This window comes from Lampetra fluviatilis, chromosome 63, assembly GCF_964198595.1.
Source record: "Lampetra fluviatilis chromosome 63, kcLamFluv1.1, whole genome shotgun sequence".
Lineage (NCBI taxonomy): Eukaryota > Metazoa > Chordata > Hyperoartia > Petromyzontiformes > Petromyzontidae > Lampetra > Lampetra fluviatilis.
In genome coordinates, this window is record NC_136337.1 from 1,115,645 (window position 1) to 1,133,131 (window position 17,487).

At 58.3% G+C, this 17,487-nt stretch overlaps 1 protein-coding gene across 1 annotated transcript in view; it reads left to right on the forward strand.

Annotated features, from left to right (window-relative positions):
- Positions 1-17,487, forward strand: part of LOC144951639 (zinc finger homeobox protein 3-like) — a 127,411-nt gene that overhangs the window by 53,382 nt on the left and 56,542 nt on the right. The window contains 1 exon segment of the mRNA XM_078881929.1: positions 1,959-2,554. Within this exon segment, the coding sequence (XP_078738055.1) occupies positions 1,959-2,554 (596 nt within the window).

Sequence of the window (17,487 nt, forward strand, 5' to 3'; positions counted from 1 at the left end):
AGGTACTCATTTGAGGCTGAGTCGACCTAGGGGAGGCCCAGGACAGGTTCATATAATCGTCACTGGTGTTGACCTTGAGCGGGAATCGAACTCTGGTCGCCGGGTTCATAGCGCAGTGCGCTAACCGCTACACTACCGCTCCCCAGACACACACACACGTAGCTACACACACACACGTAGCTCCACACACACACGTAGCTACACACACACTTGTAGCTATACACACGCGTAACTACACACACACACGTAGCTACACACACACACGTAGCTACACACACACACACACGTAGCTACACACACGTAACTACACACACGCACGTGGCTAAATTGCTCACAAGGCCACGATGCTGTATTCAAGTTCAAGTGTTTGTGTTTATGGCGGGCGTGGCTAGATCAGAAATAGCTTCGGTTAACCGCAAACAACGCGCCAATCTTATTCCGGGACACGTTACAGATGGCACGCGTTCAAAGAACCTTAACGAACCCATAAGAAAGAATACACATGCAGTGTGTGTGTGTAGAGAGAGAGGGGGGATAGAGTGGAGGGAGGAAAAAATATCCAGAAAATCTACCGCTGTATGTTTACGTTGCAGGAAATTAAAAATCACATTGTAACGTGGATATGGTGCTTTGGGGGCGAGGGGTACGTGGGGGGGGGGGGGGGGGTACGTGGGGGGGGGGGGGGCACGTGGGGGGGGGGGCACGTGGGGGGGAGGGGCACGTGGGGGGGGGGGCGGGGCGTGTATGCGCCTCGCGTCCGTGTCACTGGGGTTAGAGCTGCGGTGCAGCGGTCGGCACGCTGCGCTGTGCACCGCAGCGAACATGGGTTGGCGAGCGATGCACCGCGTGAACCGATCGTGGGTCCCCCCCCCCGTCATTGACAAAGTGGGGGCCGCGTTTTGGCGACGGAGCGTCGCGGCCAACGGCGTCGCCGTCGCGCCCGTTCGGCCGTCACCGCCGGCCGTCGACGGCCGGCGGTGACGTCCACGTGGCGGCGTGGCCCAGCGCCGGGGTGCCGGGCGACCCCAACGGATTTACGCCGCCTGCCCCCGTCCTCAACCGTACGGTTTTAGTGTTCCAAATTGGCGGTTTGTTTATTAATTATAAAACGGGGGGGGGGGGGGGGTCCAGGCCACGACGCGGTGGCAGCGGCAGCACCTCGGCCCGGCCCCCTCTCCTTTTTGTCGAAATGAGGAAATGCGTTTACGCCAATTACAGAGCCGGAATCTCCTTTTTAAATCCGCTCCGTGGCTGGCTCCATTAGCTAATTTGATTTCCCTTAATGAGAGTTTTCGCTAATGTTGTAGGTCACATGTAGGGCACCCAACACCCGGTCTTGCGTAACAACCAAAACACACCCGGTGTTTTGGCCGCAAATGAATTAATTAATTCCCGTGAGCATCTTTTTTGTTTGTTATGCCGTATATTGAAGACTTCGCGGGCATTTGTATTTTATATTTGCCAACGTCGGAGCAATTTTTGTTACAAATTGCTCAGAATAAAAAAATGTGGAGCCGCGGTGTGACAATTAGCATGTCATTTGCATGCGATTTGCATAAACTGCACATAACATCAACATCTCCGCGTGATGATTCCGTACGTGGCGATGAAGGGTGACTTATCAGAGATTCAACGTTGGCCCCGGCGATCTAAGCGATTTAGACATTCGCTTGTCCCATCTGAGAGTTGGCGAGCGAATGAGTGCGTGTGAACACAAATATCGTACGGAGCCCACAAATCGTCGTGGATGAGCACGCTCGTCGGGCCCGCGGCGTCGCGCCCACGTGCCACCGTCGTCATCTGCGTCTTTGTCGTCATCGTCGTCGTCGTCATAGTCGTCGTCATCATCCTCATCATCGTCGCCACCATCGTTATCATCGTCATCTTTATCAGGACCGTCATATTGCATTCGCCGTAACATTTCTCCCGCCGCACTTTCTCCGCACTCCATTTCTCAGACGCGGAGAGGCAGCGCGCCGCCGCCCAGACACCCCTCGACGGCGCCGCCACCTGCCCGGCGCCGTCCGTGCCAAAACACAACCCGACGTCGTCGTCGGCGAGCCACGGCGACCGAGATCGGCCGGGCCGCGGCGAGCGTGCGCCGTCGCCCAAGCTGTTCCTGTGCCGCGTGTGCGACGCCTTCTCCACGGACGACCCGGACGAGCTGGCGGCGCACGCCGGTTCGGAGCGCCGGCTGCCGGACGGCGAGTGGCGCGCGGTGACGGGCGAGGGCGCCCACGCGTGCCGCCTCTGCGGCTACGTCACGCCGCTGCGCGCCAACTTCCAGCTGCACTGCAAGACGGACAAGCACGCCGCGCGGCACCAGCTCGCGGCCCACCTGCGCGAGGGCGGGCGGGCCGACGCCGTGGCCGCGGCGGCCGCGGCGGCGGCGGCCGCGGCGGCGTCGGCGTCGTCCGGATCGGGGGCGGCCGGCGTCGCGCCGGCGCTGGTGCAGCTGCGGTGCTGCGCCTGCGACTTCGTGGCGAGCGGCCTGGACAGGATGGGGCTGCACGTGGCGGGCCGGGAGCACCAGGCCAGCGTGCTCATCTACAAGGTGAGGGGACGGCGGCGGCGGCGGGGTGGGTGGGTGGGTGGGTGCGCCGTGGCGCCGGCGGGTCGGCGCCGGCGGGTCGGCGCGCCGCACCGCGAACCCGGCGACCCGAGTTCTCGGTTTCCAATCGTGGCCCAGAACAGTGGCGGTGCCGGATATCCGAGCCGGTCTTGGGGACAAACGACATCCCCTCTGGCTCGGCCTGAAAGAAAGCGTGCCTGGTGCGGCGAGGGTGCGTGGACGTGAGCAGCGCGGCCGTGGACGACGCGGCTACGCACACCCTGCCCACTGCGGGGGGCCGCTGCGGCTCGCCTTGAAAATAGTCAGCTCCCCCTAGCCGGGGGAATCATCAATCCAGCGACAAATGCAGAACCGCGTGACGAGCAGCCGCGTGATGGTGGGGCCACCTCGCCGGTGTCGCCGTTAGTTCCCCCTCACGGCAGCCTCCCGTCGGTGGAGCGGTGGCGCGGCGACGTTTCTTTTTTCACCTCGGTCACGCCGACCCGAGTTCGATTCCCACCAAGGCGGCCAGTGATACCGGTAATGAACAAGCGAAGAATAATAAATTCGACCAGTCAGGTTGCGACGCCCATCGCACGGTACAGCGGCAGCAGAAGCGGCGGCGGCAGCGGCGGCGGCAGCAGCCGCACAGCGGTCCGGAGTCGGCGCTACCCAACAATTGCCGAAGCTCTGCGGTCCCGCGCCTCCGCACCCGACCGACACCGCAGCTGAGCTCGCGGAGTGCGGTGAAGTATGGTCAAGCGAAAAAACACCCGTGGCACGGCACGCGGGAAGGCCTACCCTCGATCCTGCAGTTGATATATTACAAATGAATGAAACCGATTATAGTATTTATATTTTTGTTACTTTTGAAGTGAAACAAACAACAAAAAAACCCTCCCAATTACCGGCTCGGATTTCCGCGCTCGCCTTCTTACTCAGACTTGGTTCCCCTCCCTCCCCCGCGCCGGGATTTTCAATCGCGGCACAAGCGAGGGGCGCCGGGGGAGTTTTCTGTCTGTGCGTCTGCCTCATTGTGCCGGTGGCTCCGTCGTGTCGGCTGCGCCGCAGCCGCCGCCGCCAGAAATAGCGCCGGCGTCCTTCAAGTCGAGCGAACCCGCGGTTCTGCCCGGGCAGCGGCGAGCGATTTCGGCAACGGACGATCGGGTGGGCGGCACGGAGGCCCCATCCGTCGCGCGGCTGACGCCTCCGCAGTGCCGACGTGTTAAGGGCACGTAAATTATTGCCGCTGTTATTGTTGTTATTGTTGTTATTGTTGAGAGTGGCATGCCGTCGTCGCCTCTGTCGTTGTGAACGTCGCTTTGCATTGGCCCGTCATGGTCACAACCGCCAGTCGCCCCGCCGGTCGCCCCGCCGGTCGCCCCCCACGAGAATTATCATCCCAGACCCCCGCCGCACGCCGCCGCCGTCGGTCACAAGAGCGACCTACGGAGGCCGTCGCGTTTCTGTTGCCCCTGGCGCTTTATCCGCAGATCCGCGACACCGTCCGCGGGGTGAACGTTGCAGTAGAGAGAGGGGGGGTGGCAGCGCAGGCACGGGGGAAACGAAAGATTTTTTTTGATATACTGTAAACGTGCGTCTTATATTTATTTCCAGTTTTTTTTTTAATATTCTCAAGACAGATGTTAGCAATGCCGTCGTGTTCGCAGTACGGTGGACGGCCGCATGATGATTGATTTAGACATTTCAAATTACGGGTCACTGATCCCTTACCTTGAGTAATATGCCGCGGCATTATAGATTTCTTTGCCCTCCTTCCCCCCCCCCCCCCCCGTATATTCGGGCTGGGGAAGGTCAGGAGGTTGAAATGGCTTTAGATGTCGGGGGAAATGCAGAGGTTGTGTCATTAGCCATCATTCTACGTCCACAAACCGTGCGCGGCGGTGCTTTTTTTAATAAATCAAAATACAATTTTCCCCGTAATCACCGTCAGCTACTAATGACCGCTGTCTGTTAATTCTTTATTTTTTTATTTTTCTTCTTTTTTTTAATTCATCACGAAGAGCCCTGTTGGGCCGTGATTAAGTGGACGTTGGTCGCAGAGTTATTTTTTTTTTGAGCTGCGAGGTGCAGCTCTCGTTCTGTCCACCATGGCTCGCTCGTCCACACCCTCCATCACCTCCACCATCATCACCACCATCACCTCCACCACCATCACCTCCACCACCATCATCACCACCATCTCCTCCACCACCATCACCTCCACCACCATCATCACCATCACCATCACCTCCACCACCACCAGCATCACCATCACCACCACCATCATCACCATCACCTCCACCATCACCTCCACCATCATGACCACCTCCACCACCAACATCACCTCCACCACCTCCACCAAAAAACAAGGACAAAGATCCCCCGTATAGCCTTAACAGACTGTTGGGAAAGTGCTGTTAGTGAGCACCAATGAAGGCCAGAATGGCACACGAGGGAGTGGGTGACCAGCACCACGCCTGGCCGCCTTTGTCTCCCGAGTGGCGATGTTTACTACACACTGTACCAGGTACTCATTTGAGGCTGAATCGACCTAGGGGAGGCCCAGGACCGGTTCAGATAATCGTCACTAGCGTTAGCTGTGAGCCGGAATCGAACTTGGGGGCACCAGGTTCGTAGTGCAGCGTAGCGCTAACCACTTCACCACCACTCCCCATGGTAGCGCAGCACACGCACACGCTCGCACGTACACACACACATGCTCGCACGCACACACACACACGTACATGCTCGCACACACACACATACGCTCACACACACACGCACACACACGCACATGCTCGCACACACACACACACACGTACATGCTCGCACACACACACATACGCTCACACACACACGCTCGCACACACACGCACATGCTCGCACACATGCTTGCACACACGCTTGCACGCACATGCTCGCACACGCACACGCTCGCACTATCGCACACAGACACGCACGCATGCACGTGCAGTGACCTCCGGACCGCTGTCCCATATCCAGGCCACGGTGCCTTCTTAGCACGATCACGGGAGTCATAATCCCGTGTGCGGGGTAAACCTCTGGATTTAAGCGTTGGCGTTGGTGGGGGGGGGGAGGGCGGAAGGCTGGGGGGGGGGGGGCTGGAGAGTGGGGGGCCCGCCGTGGGTGTCGTCGTCGTCAGTGCGACGGGGCGCTTCCTTGATTTTTGGCGCGGGCGCTTGTTAGGACCCCCCTAACGTCGTGCGGTCAACAGCAGTCGGTGGCCTGGGGGAGCTGGGGGGCGCTGACGACCGTATTAATCCCGGATCGGCGGCCGTGTGTTAGGATCGCACGCCGTAAATCTATAAGCTCTCCCGCGCTCGCGCTCACGCACGCACACCCACACGTGCGCACGCTCACGCACGCACACACACACGTGCGCACGCTCACGCACGCACACCCACACGTGCGCACGCTCACGCACGCACACACACACGTGCGCACGCTCACGCGTACACACACACAGTAAGGCGCACGAGGTGAGCCCACGGTTGCGGCTCTTTATATGGCCGTGCATTATTCAGATTGAAAGATGCAAAGTCGACGGCGGATTCTCTTTTTCCCCCGTTCTCACCTTCACGCGACCGAACGCTTCACTGCCAACAGCCGCAGTCCCGCCCCCCGTGCCCCCCGTGACCCCCCCCCCTACCGCAACGTTCACCCACGGATGGCGTCGCGTGGTTCGTCGAGTTGGATGCGCGGTTGCCCTTGGCAGCCGGTACCAAAGTCTCGCTTTTTTTTTTTTGCCGGGTCGGGCCACCGTGCGGCGATCTGACCAAATCGGCGTCGTTCGTAGTAACCCTCCACCACCCGACATTACCGCGCCTGCCCATCCGACCGACCCGTGGTCTAGAAGCTCTCGCGGTTACGTCGGGAGGGGGGGGGGGGGGCAGTTGAGGTCAGGACTTTGACCCCGCGGAGACGGAACGACGAGATCCGCTCGTGACCCCGGGGGAGATTGGGTGGCGACGTTGGAACCGGAGGGATGGAGACGGCGTGGGGGGAGGAGGCCTCCATCCAGCGGCGGATTTATCGTAGCTGATGATGATGACGATGGCGGCGATGTTGATGATGATCATAATCGTTCTCGCTTGTAACGCGCGCAATTTCCCCTTGCCCCCCGAGGCAAAGAGTCATTCGCTGCGAATGTGGAAGGGGGTGGGGAGGAGGATGGTGGGGGGGGGGATGATGGGAGGGAATGGTGGGGGGGGGATGATGGAGTTCCAGGTGGTGAAGGGTCACAACAGCGGAGAGAGACTACGCAATGGCGATGGCACTCCTGACGCTCTGGTGGTGATGTTGGAGGTGGTGGTGGTGGTGGTGGAGGTGGTGGTGGAGGTGGTGGTGGTTTATAGACGATAAAAACAGGTCACGGCTCTGGTGCGACAATAAACCAGGAGGAGCGTCAGGGTTTGGACCCCCCCGCCTCCCCGCCCCCACCCCCCCCCAGGGCTTAATTTCTCACTCGATGTCTTCCCGGAATGCTGCCCGGCTGGACCGGCTGACACGACACTCACGTGCGTGCACGCTGTCACGTGATTCGATGTCGCGGACATCATTTGTTTGTTCTCAATAAAAGGCCGGGTTCATCTTGCGGACGGGGAGTTGAATTTGGAGTGCGCGGTCCCTTAAGGACGACAGGTTGCCCCGGAGCGATATTCCCACTAGCTCACGCATGTGCTCACTAACGGCACTTGCCCCAACAATCTGTTGAGGCTCTACAGGGGGATCTTTGTCTTTGTTTTTTTTTGGTGGAGGTGGTGGTGGTGGAGGTGGTGGTGGAGGTGATGGCAGAGATGGTTTCAGGCCAGGGCGGTCTTGCACAGACGCCATATTTTCTGTCCGTCTGCTACAGCAGACGTGTATGGAATTCCAACAAGACCTACATCTCTGCTTTATTGACCTGCTCAACGGCTATGATACCATCAGCAGGCCAGGGCTGTGGGAAGTCCTTAGAGATTTTGGAGCCCCTAACTTACTGCTCACAATCATTAAGGGCCTTCATGAAATTGGGCAGGCCTGGGTAAAGCTACGTGGCCAGGAGTTGGAACCATTCCCTGTTCACCTTGATGTGCGACAGGGATGTCCTCTGGCTCCCACATTATTTAACATCATCTTTGACGACGTAGTTCGAGAATCTTTCTATGGCTGTACCGGAGGAATTTTTTTCACCTGATACAGATACAATGGGAGGCTGATCGATGCCCAGGTGCGGTAGAGGGATGGCTCCCCTATTGGTCAACCACGTTATGTATGCTGTTGATCTGGTGATTGCTGCTCACTCAGCGGAGAAATTGGAGGCGCTGTTGCTGAACCTGGAGCTTGCCACTAAGAGGTGGGGCCTTACCAGCAGCCCCACCAAAACTAAGCACCTGCCTGGGTTGTTGTGCCATCAAATACTCCACTCCCTCAGCTCCCCATTGGGGATGGAGAAGTTGTGGAGAGAGTGGAGAGTTCCCCATATCTGGGCAGTGTGCTCACGACCGGCTCCAATTTGACAGCAGGGGTCTCACAAATCAGTCGAGCGGCATTATCCTTTCATTGGTTGCGTGACGCTGTGTGGAGGCTGCCTGGTCTGTCACTCAGAATGAAGCTTCGGATCTTCTCGGCCACAGTGATCCCGTCCCTTCTTTATGCCTCTGAAATGTGGACCCCTCTCGTGGAGCATTTTCGCCGGTTAGAAACATTTAGGCTGGCCTGCCTGCGATCCATCCTGAGTTTAACCAGGCTGGAGAGTGTGAAGAGCTCACAAATCCTTTAAAGATCTGGACAAAGTCCCATCGGTGAGCTCCTCCGGCAGGCAAGGCTGCGTTGGCTGGGTCATGTAGCCCGCATGCCCAGCCACCGCATGCCCCGGCAGCTTCCATTTGGCTGCATAGAGGGGGCTAAACAGGCACGACATGGCTGAAGAAGAGATGGATTGATGCGGTACAGGAGGATGTGGAGCTGAGTGGACTTGCCGAAGACTGGTGCCAGCAGTGTTAAGATCGGCCTCGGTGGAGGAGGCTCGTGAAGGACTCCGCTCCTGGGCAGTTGGAGACAAAGGAGCGATGCTCACAACAACGAGCGCCAGGCGGCTAAAATTCAGCAAGTTGGCCTCAAAGTGTACCTGACCTGGCACAGGCACAGTGGTGACGTCACCGTCACTTAGTGGCGAATGGCGGGTATTGGTGGTGGTAGAGGTGGTGGAGGTCGTGGAGGTGGTGGTGGTGGTGGTGGTGAGATGAGATGGGACGTGGCTGGGGTGTCAAAATAATTCCCAGAACGGCGTTCCCCGACTCTTCCAGACGAAGTTAACCACCGATTCGGCCTACACGGTCGGTGACAAACACAAAGGACTCGCCGCACCGTCTGTCGTCAGATTCAGAGGTGCCGGAAAACAACCGGCAAAGCGGTGATGCAACCATAAATTGGTGCCCACGATTGCCCGAGCTCTGTGGCCGTATAATAAACATCTGTATATATACTGGTAGGAACCACCTGGTTCCACCAGCCCACAGGGGATTATTGTGTCCGTCCGTCCGTCGTGCATCCAAAAATGGGAGGGGTGGGGCTGGGTGGAGAGGGGGGGGGGTGTGGAAGGTGGGGAGGAGCTGGGTGGGGAGGGTGAGGAGGGGCTGGGTGGGGAGGGTGGTGCTGGGTGGGGGGTGGGAGGGGTGGGGCTGGTTGGGGAGGAGCTGGTCACCCCGTGGTGCCCTTATAAAACTCAACGTTTAACCTACTCACGCCGGCTTGTGCCCGCCCGCACAGTCGGCCATATTTGCGGAATACACCACGCCGCCGTTGACCCTGCAGGCCATTGACCGAGCAACCCAACGTTCCTACCAGCTCCCTCCGCAGGAATGTGTTAGGTTGGACACGGATGTTTGGCAGAGTCCACTACGACGTGCATTTCTTACGATCGCTGCGACGCAGCGAAACGCCCGCATCGCCGGCTACGGCCGGGACGGGCAAGTGCCAGAACTTGGCCGTGCTTTTGGAACGTGATGCCCCCCCCCCGCACGCCCTCCACCCAGAGCCGCGATCGTTTCCATATTTTCCCGGCGCTCGTGGACAACGTGCCGAGGTTCTATAAACTCGCCGCTTGCGGAGGACCCAGTCCCCGCAAGGCCTTGTGTGCAGGTTTCACATTACGAGCTGCGGCACCGGGGCATCGTTTTACTCTTTGTCGCCGGTCGATTGGAGTAGGGGTGCAGGGAAGGCGGGGTGGGTTGGGGGGGGGGGTGTGCAGGTCGGTTCATAGCGAGCTATACTGGACGTGGTGGTGCCCGGGTTGCGGAAATATTTCGCCTGCGCAACTGGGTCCGGCGTGGAGCGTGTCGGCGACCGCCTAAGACAAAAAGGATTTCAACATCCACGCTAAAATCTACTGCTGCAGATATTGTACAGCCTTGCTCGTAATGAGAGCTCGGCCCTACGTATGTCTGGATGTAGGCGTGTTGGACTTCTTTCGCGTCGTCCGTCGTTAGCCTTGCTGATCCGAGGCGTGGAGCTCAGTCATCGCCGGCGCTGCTCCTGCGATATCGATGGATCGTGCGCGTTTGCGGCGCCGTCCACGCGGACCGCAGACGAGGCCCCGGCGGACGACGTCGGGAGCGGCGCTTGTGAGTCTGTGACTATGCTTGACTATGGGTCTCTGTGTGCGTCTTTAGATCTCTGCATGTCAGTACGTCTCTATGGGTGTCTGTGTCAGTCGTTGGATCTCTCAGTCTCTGCGTAAGTCCTATGGGGTTCTCTTTGAGTCCGTGTGTCCCGAAGTTAATCCAGGGCCCAATGTCTACGCCGAACATTTCCCAGGTCACTGGTGAGATTGGAGGAGGTTGGTGCATTTGATGAGTAAGACGAAAGCTGCAGCGTAGCGGTAGTCTACGCGCCATTTGTCCAAGTATTTCCCCGGGTTGCTGGTAGGCTGTCATAGGTGGCACGTGACCAGTCGTAGGCACGTTAGCGAGGGGCGCACTTGATGCGGCGTGCGTCACGGGGAGGGTGCCGAAACATTCTCCGGCGTTTGTCTCACTTCTTTCACAAATCGAGCCCTCGCTCCTCGCCCGGGTGGTTTTGGCTGTTGGTGAAGAGGGCCGGGCCTGGGATGTCGACGAATCGTTGCCTCTTCTTCTTTCCGTCTCGATCGAAATGTTAAAAGTAAACAAATCTCGTCCTAATTGCGATCTAGTTCACACAAACGGACGCTGGGGCGGCTACGGGTGCGCACGGCCGCACAAGAGGGGTTCGCGCTGCCAAGATTTCGTTTCGCCGCTCGGCAAGATGATGACGACGACAGCGGCGCACGCGCCGATCGCGACACGAGCGACGCGCGCAAGCGAGACGCTCGCCTGTTTTTTGCGCCCTTCGCTTGCGTCCCCGGGACAGGTGGGGGTGGCGTCGCTGGCAGGTCCGGCTCGCCGCGCCGCGAACTCTGCACGAGCCGAGTTCAACTCCCGGCGACGGCGCACGTCGCTGAACCGGGCCTTTCCCGCCCCGTCCCAACCGACGCGCGTTTAACCGGCGCGGTGAAATGTGGTCGAGAAACCCGCGCGACCGACACAGCGTGGGTTTGTGCTTATGTTGGGAGACGGGCGGGGGGGGGGCGCACAGCGGGTGGGGTGATGGGGGCGGGGCGGAGCGGGGAGGCCTTCATCCAGCGGTGGATTCACAGAGCCGATTGTAAACTATTATTATTCTCCGTATTCTCCGGATTATAAGACGCTGCGGAATGTCGCGTGAGGCACACCTCAAAAATGTGTGCCCGGTGTCAATAAAGTTTGACAAATCTTCTCACGCACACACAAAGACAAAGATCTCTTCCCCCCCTCCTCAAACCCCGCCGTGTAGCCCTAACAGAGTGTAGGGGCAAGTGCTGTCAGCGAGCAGCGTCTAGGAAGGGCCGGCACTGTGGCACACGAGGGGGTGGGTGGCCAGCAACCACGCCCGGCCGCCTTTGTCTCCCCAGTGGCGATGTTTACACCGCACCAGGTACTCATTTTAGGCTGAGTCGATCTAGGGGAGGTGTATCAGCGGCAATCGAACTCGGGTCGCCGGGTTCGTAGCGCAGTGCGCTCACGATTGCACCACCGCTCCCCACACAAGATAAAGATCCCCCATATAGCCTTAACAGACTGTAGGGTCAAGTGCTGTTAGCGAGTGGCTATGAAGAACGGCACGGCACACGAGGAGGTGGGTGGTCAACACCATGCCCGGCCGCCTTTGTCTCCCTAGTGGCGATGTTTACACATCGCACCAGGTACTCATTTGAGGCTGAGTCGACCTAGGGGAGGCCCCGGGACCGGTTCAGATAATCGTCACTGGTGTTGGCCGTGAGCGGGAATCGAGCCCAGGTCGCCAGGTTCACAGCATAGCGCGCTAACCGCTGCACCACCGCTCCCCACACACACAGACGCACACACTCGCGCACAGCTACCAGATGATAAGGCGCACGGCGTCAACTTTTGCTTCACAAATGCAGTGTGGAAATGTGGTATTCTTGCAAATCCGGGGAAGACGGTGACAGTGTTTTATTGCATTTCGCAATGGTATCCCTCTCTCTCTCTCAGTATCAGCTGCAGCACGCCAGTCCAGTGCTGTTGAACTCTGGGGAAACGATCGGAACAGCAAGGGGCTTAAATAACCTTTAGCAGGTTTGTCCACATACCACATCCTCATCTGCTCTTCCCCCACTCTCTCCCGCTCTCCGGCTCACTCTCCCGTCGTTTGCTCCCCGTGACAAAGACAAAGATCCGCCAGTGACCCCCCCCATCTCCCGCCCACGCCCCTTGTGGGGTCTTCGCAGGCTGTTGGGCAGAGTGCCGTTTGCGAGCCCCCCGACTATAACGTTGGTGCTCTTGGTTCTTTCGGTGAAGTCACGTAGATGGAAAATAAAGTAAAAAGATAATGAAATTAAATGTAAAAAAATTAACAATAATGAAAGCACAAAACCCGCGGCACTTCGACCGCCTGATGAAGACCGCTTGTATTGCGATCGAAACGTCGTGCGTATTTTTATTTGATTATTTTCAATTTATTGTTTTTATTTTTAAGTTGTCATTTTATTTTATTAAAATGTATTTTCTGTTACGTTAATTTTATTTTCTATCTACGTGACTTTACCGAAAGAACCAAGAATATGAATTCCTGCAGTCACGAAAGTTTGAAGTCAAAGTTTATCAATTTGGCGCGGCACCCGAGGCGGTGACAACTCCCAGCCGGCCGGCGGGCCGGTGCTGATGGTGATCCGCCGATCCAGGGATCGTTTTAGGCCGAGTCGACCTAGTGGAGGGGCAGACACGTGACAGGCTCGCATACGGACGGTGATGCGGCCGTGTGTATTGAATTGATATACACGCGCACACACGCGCACACGCACGCGCGCGCGCTAAAATACGCAACACCAACATGCCAACGACAAAGATCCCACGTGTTGCTTCAACAGACTGTCGGGAGTGGCAGCAGCGCCTGTGAAGGCTGCCGGCACTGTGGCACACGAGGGGTGGCTGGCCAGCACCACGCCCAGACGCCTTTGTCTCCCCAGTGGCGATGTTCGCACGCCAAACCACGTACTCGTTTGAGGCCAATTCGACCTAGGGGGGAGGCCCAGGACCGCTTCAGAGAATCCTCCCTCGGGGTGGGGGGGGCGATCTCTGGGTTTCGTCTCTGCGAGTGCACTAACTGTTGCGCCACCGCTCCGCACAACCAAAGATCAAACAAAGATCCCCCGTATAGCCTGTGACAGACCGTTGAGGCAAGTGCTGTTAGCGAGCACCGATGAAGGCCGGCACGGCACACGAGGGGGTGGGTGGCCAGCTTCACGCCTGGCCGCCTTTGTCTCCCCAGTGGCGATGTTTACACACTGCACCAAATACTCATTTGAGGCTGAGTCGACCTAGGGGAGGCCCATGACCGTTTCAGATAATCGTCACTGGGTGTTGGCCGTGAGTGAGAATCGATCCCGGGTCGCTGGGTTCATCGCGCAGCGCGCTAACCGCTACACTACCGCTGCCCACACACTGATACACACACACTGATACACACACACTGACGTGCACACACTGACGCGCACACACTGATACACACACACTGATACACACACACTGATACACACACACTGACGCGCACACACTGATACACACACACTGATACACACACACTGACGCGCACACACTGACGCGCACACACTGATACACACACACTGATACACACACACTGATACACACACACTGACGCGCACACACTGATACACACACACTGATACACACACACTGACGCGCACACACTGACGTGCACACACACTGACGCGCACACACTGGCACACACACACACAGGCCACAACATCTCACGGGGGACGGAGAGGTCTAGCCAGACACTTTGGCCGGTAATAGGGCACAGGTGTTTAAACAAACACGCGCGCGGGCCCAAGTCAGGTGACGACATTTGTTTTCTTTGCCCTCCGGGGTATTTCGTTGGACAAAAAAAACCAGAGGCCCTGCTCGGGTCAGGAAACGATACGGAGCGAGGGCTTAGGTGGGGGGGGAGGTTTGTCTCAGCCCGGCCCCCCCCGGGGGTCGACGTGGGTTGGTCAGTTTTTATCATCGCGTGTTTTCTCTGAAAGCCGGAGTTAGACGAGAGGCGTGGCGGGCGGGGCGGGTGGGGGGGGAGTGCCTTCACTGAACCGTTTTTTTTCGTGTTTGTTTAACAAAATATTTTTCTTTACACCATTTATTTTTTTATCTGTTCGTCCGTCTGTCCGTCTGTCCGTCAGATTTTTTTTTTATTCGCCGCCTCGTCACTGGGGGTGAAGGAATCCCTTCGTAAATCTCAGCAAGCGGTCGTGCGCCCCCCCCCCCCCCCCTGTCTGTTTTGGAGAGAACTGGAAGAGATTTTTCTATTTCAACCACAGCCCCCAAATTAAAAACCGTGCGAGCGGACCATTTGGTAGCCCGTTAACGTACAAATTTTAACTTCCGTTAACAATGAGCAATTCCGAATCTCGATGCGCGGATTACGAGAGGCAGCAGAGGAGAAGGAGTGACCCCCCCCCCATCCACCCTGCCATTGATGACGATGACGTTAGAACAGCACACGAACCGCGCGAGCTTACCGCGAGCCTGTGCCGCGAGCCTGTACCGGGAGCCTGTGCCGGGAGCCTGTGCCGCGAGCCTGTGCCGCGAGCCTGTGCCGCGAGCCTGTGCTGCGAGCCTGTGCCAGGAGTCTGTGCCGGGAGCCTGTGCCGGAGCCTGTGCCGGAGCCTGTGCCGGGAGTCTGTGCCGGGAGCCTGTGCCGGAGCCTGTGCCGCGAGCCTGTGCCGGAGCCTGTGCCGCGAGCCTGTGCCGGGAGTCTGTGCCGGAGCCTGTGTCGGGAGCCTGTGCCGGGAGTCTGTGCCGGGAGTCTGTGCCGCGAGCCTGTGCCGGGAGTCTGTGCCGGAGCCTGTGTCGGGAGCCTGTGCCGGGAGTCTGTGCCGGGAGTCTGTGCCGGGAGCCTGTGCCGCGAGCCTGTGCCGGGAGTCTGTGCCGGGAGCCTGTGCCGGAGCCTGTGCCGCGAGCCTGTGCCGGAGCCTGTGCCGCGAGCCTGTGCCGGGAGTCTGTGCCGGAGCCTGTGTCGGGAGCCTGTGCCGGGAGTCTGTGCCGGGAGTCTGTGCCGGGAGCCTGTGCCGCGAGCCTGTGCCGGGAGTCTGTGCCGGGAGCCTGTGTCGGGAGTCTGTGTCGGGAGTCTGTGTCGGGAGTCTGTGCCAGGAGCCTGTGCCGTGAGCCTGTGCCGCGAGCTTGTGCCGGGAGCCTGTGCCGGGAGCCTGTGCCGGGAGCCTGTGCCGGGAGCTTGTGCTGCGAGCCTGTGCCGGGAGTCTGTGCCGGGAGCCTGTGCTGGGAGCCTGTGCCGCGAGCCTGTGCCGGGAGCGGAGCGGTATTGACTTTTGCTCGCGCCCGACCCAAAACCGTCCACTGTGGCCAATGTTTGGCACGGCGCGTTAAAAGTTTCAGGGCGTGAATCGGCAGCGGGAATTCACCGACTTTGGCGTGAGATTAAAGCAAAAACACGTAGTAGGGCTTTTGCGACCAATATCATTGGCGATAATGTTTTGGTTTGCGTGCCATCGCCTGAATGTAAACGTGCCGTACTCTCGCCTCCCTGCAGCCGAAGCAGCCAATCAGAGAGGTTCGCCGCTTTGCGGACAGAACGTGCCGATTACCACTTTGGCACCCACCGGTCACGTGTTGCCGTCGCGTTTGCCCACAACCGGCGGGCGTTGTGGTCGTGAAACAAAAAAGGGGTGAAGTTAAAATCTGTGGTCCCATCATCGCCGGGTCTGAAGAGTCTGCGGGGAGTTGGCCAACCGGAAGTTTTATCCGTGGCCGACAGCCAGAGGAAAGTCGTAGCTTGAATCATCTCGACCTCGTGCACAAGGGGGGCACATCCTGACCGGGCGGCATGTGGTGGCTGGGTGCTGTACATCTGGGGGGGGGGGGGTGTTATCCAGATGGTTCGCGTGATAGCGGTGGTCACGTGGGGCAAGGTTACTCAGGGTCAACTGAGCAGGGCTGAGCCGTGTGTGTGGCCATAGACGATGATGATGACGACGATGATGATGATGATGACGATGACGACGACGATGATGACGACAATGATGACGATGACGACGATGGGGACGATGGTGATAACAATTGGACGCGACGACACCATGGGCGCGACGAGCAACCCACACACCGATCCCGCGCACGGATCCCGGGGCCCCGAACGGACAAATTGACGACCGGCGTCGAATCAAACGACGACGCGCGACCGAGCGCCGGCCTCGCGGAGCGTCGAGGGCCATCGCCCGAAACGCCGGCCGTTGCCTACTCTTCGTTTTGAGGGTCCGCAGCGTTGGGCGACGGACGTGTTCGCTCTGTAATTCATTTATTTGTTCAGTGCTTTGTACAGATATTTTTTTTTTTTGCGTCAAACCGCCAGCGGAACGTCGTGAATGAGAAATTAAACCCAAGCCACAGTGGTGCAATTGTGGCCCATACAACCAAAACTATGGACCATACAGTAAAACCCGTAGAGACACGTAGAGTCCCGTAGAGTCCCGTAGAGTCCCGTAGAGACACAATATAGACAAGCCACAGTACTGTGATTGTGGCCAAGTTCCCAGACTATGGACCATATAGTAGACCCATAGAGACCCATAGAGACCCATAGAGACCCATAGAGACCCATAGAGACACATTAAAGACAAGCCACAGTAGTGTGATTGCCACCCATACCACACGGTGAACCCACTGGCGTCTGCCCCTCCTGGAGTGGAGGAGGAGGAGGAAGAGCGACACGACACGAATTGTCTGTCTGTCTCCCTCTCTGCTGAAGCCCTCTTGTCGTGGCCAGTAGCAGAAGCGGCAGCAAACCCCGACATTGGCATCGAGCCGCTGGATACCAGCAAAACGTCGAGGGCGACTGCCCGAAACATCACCTATTGTAGACCAACTTTGCTATTTCTGGGGGCCGCACAGAGATATTGACCGAATGCGCTGAGTCGTAGTTGTTGTTGTCGTCGTCGTTGTTGTTGTCGTCGTCGTTGTTGTTGTTGTCTGTGCTTGTGCACCCCGGCCAACGCAGCAGCAGCGTCACAGAATTAGTCCCGTTAATTCAGGAAACGTGGGCGCAGCCGCACTGAGAGCCGGCAGTGTCCTGACACGGGTGGAACCCTTCCCCAGTGGCTCTTGGTCAGATTCCAGACGCACGGCAGCGATGTGTTCATGCTACGGAGCTCTGTGAGAGCCACCGGTGCTCGCGTGTTCATGATGCCCTCTGTGCTTACCCGTGTGACGTGTGTATCTGTGTCCGTGTGTGTGTGTGCGCACGTACCTGCTTGTGCGCATGTTTTTGTGTATTCCTCTCCACGCTTGCGTGCGTGCGCCCGTACGCGCGTTTACATCTACGGGCGCACA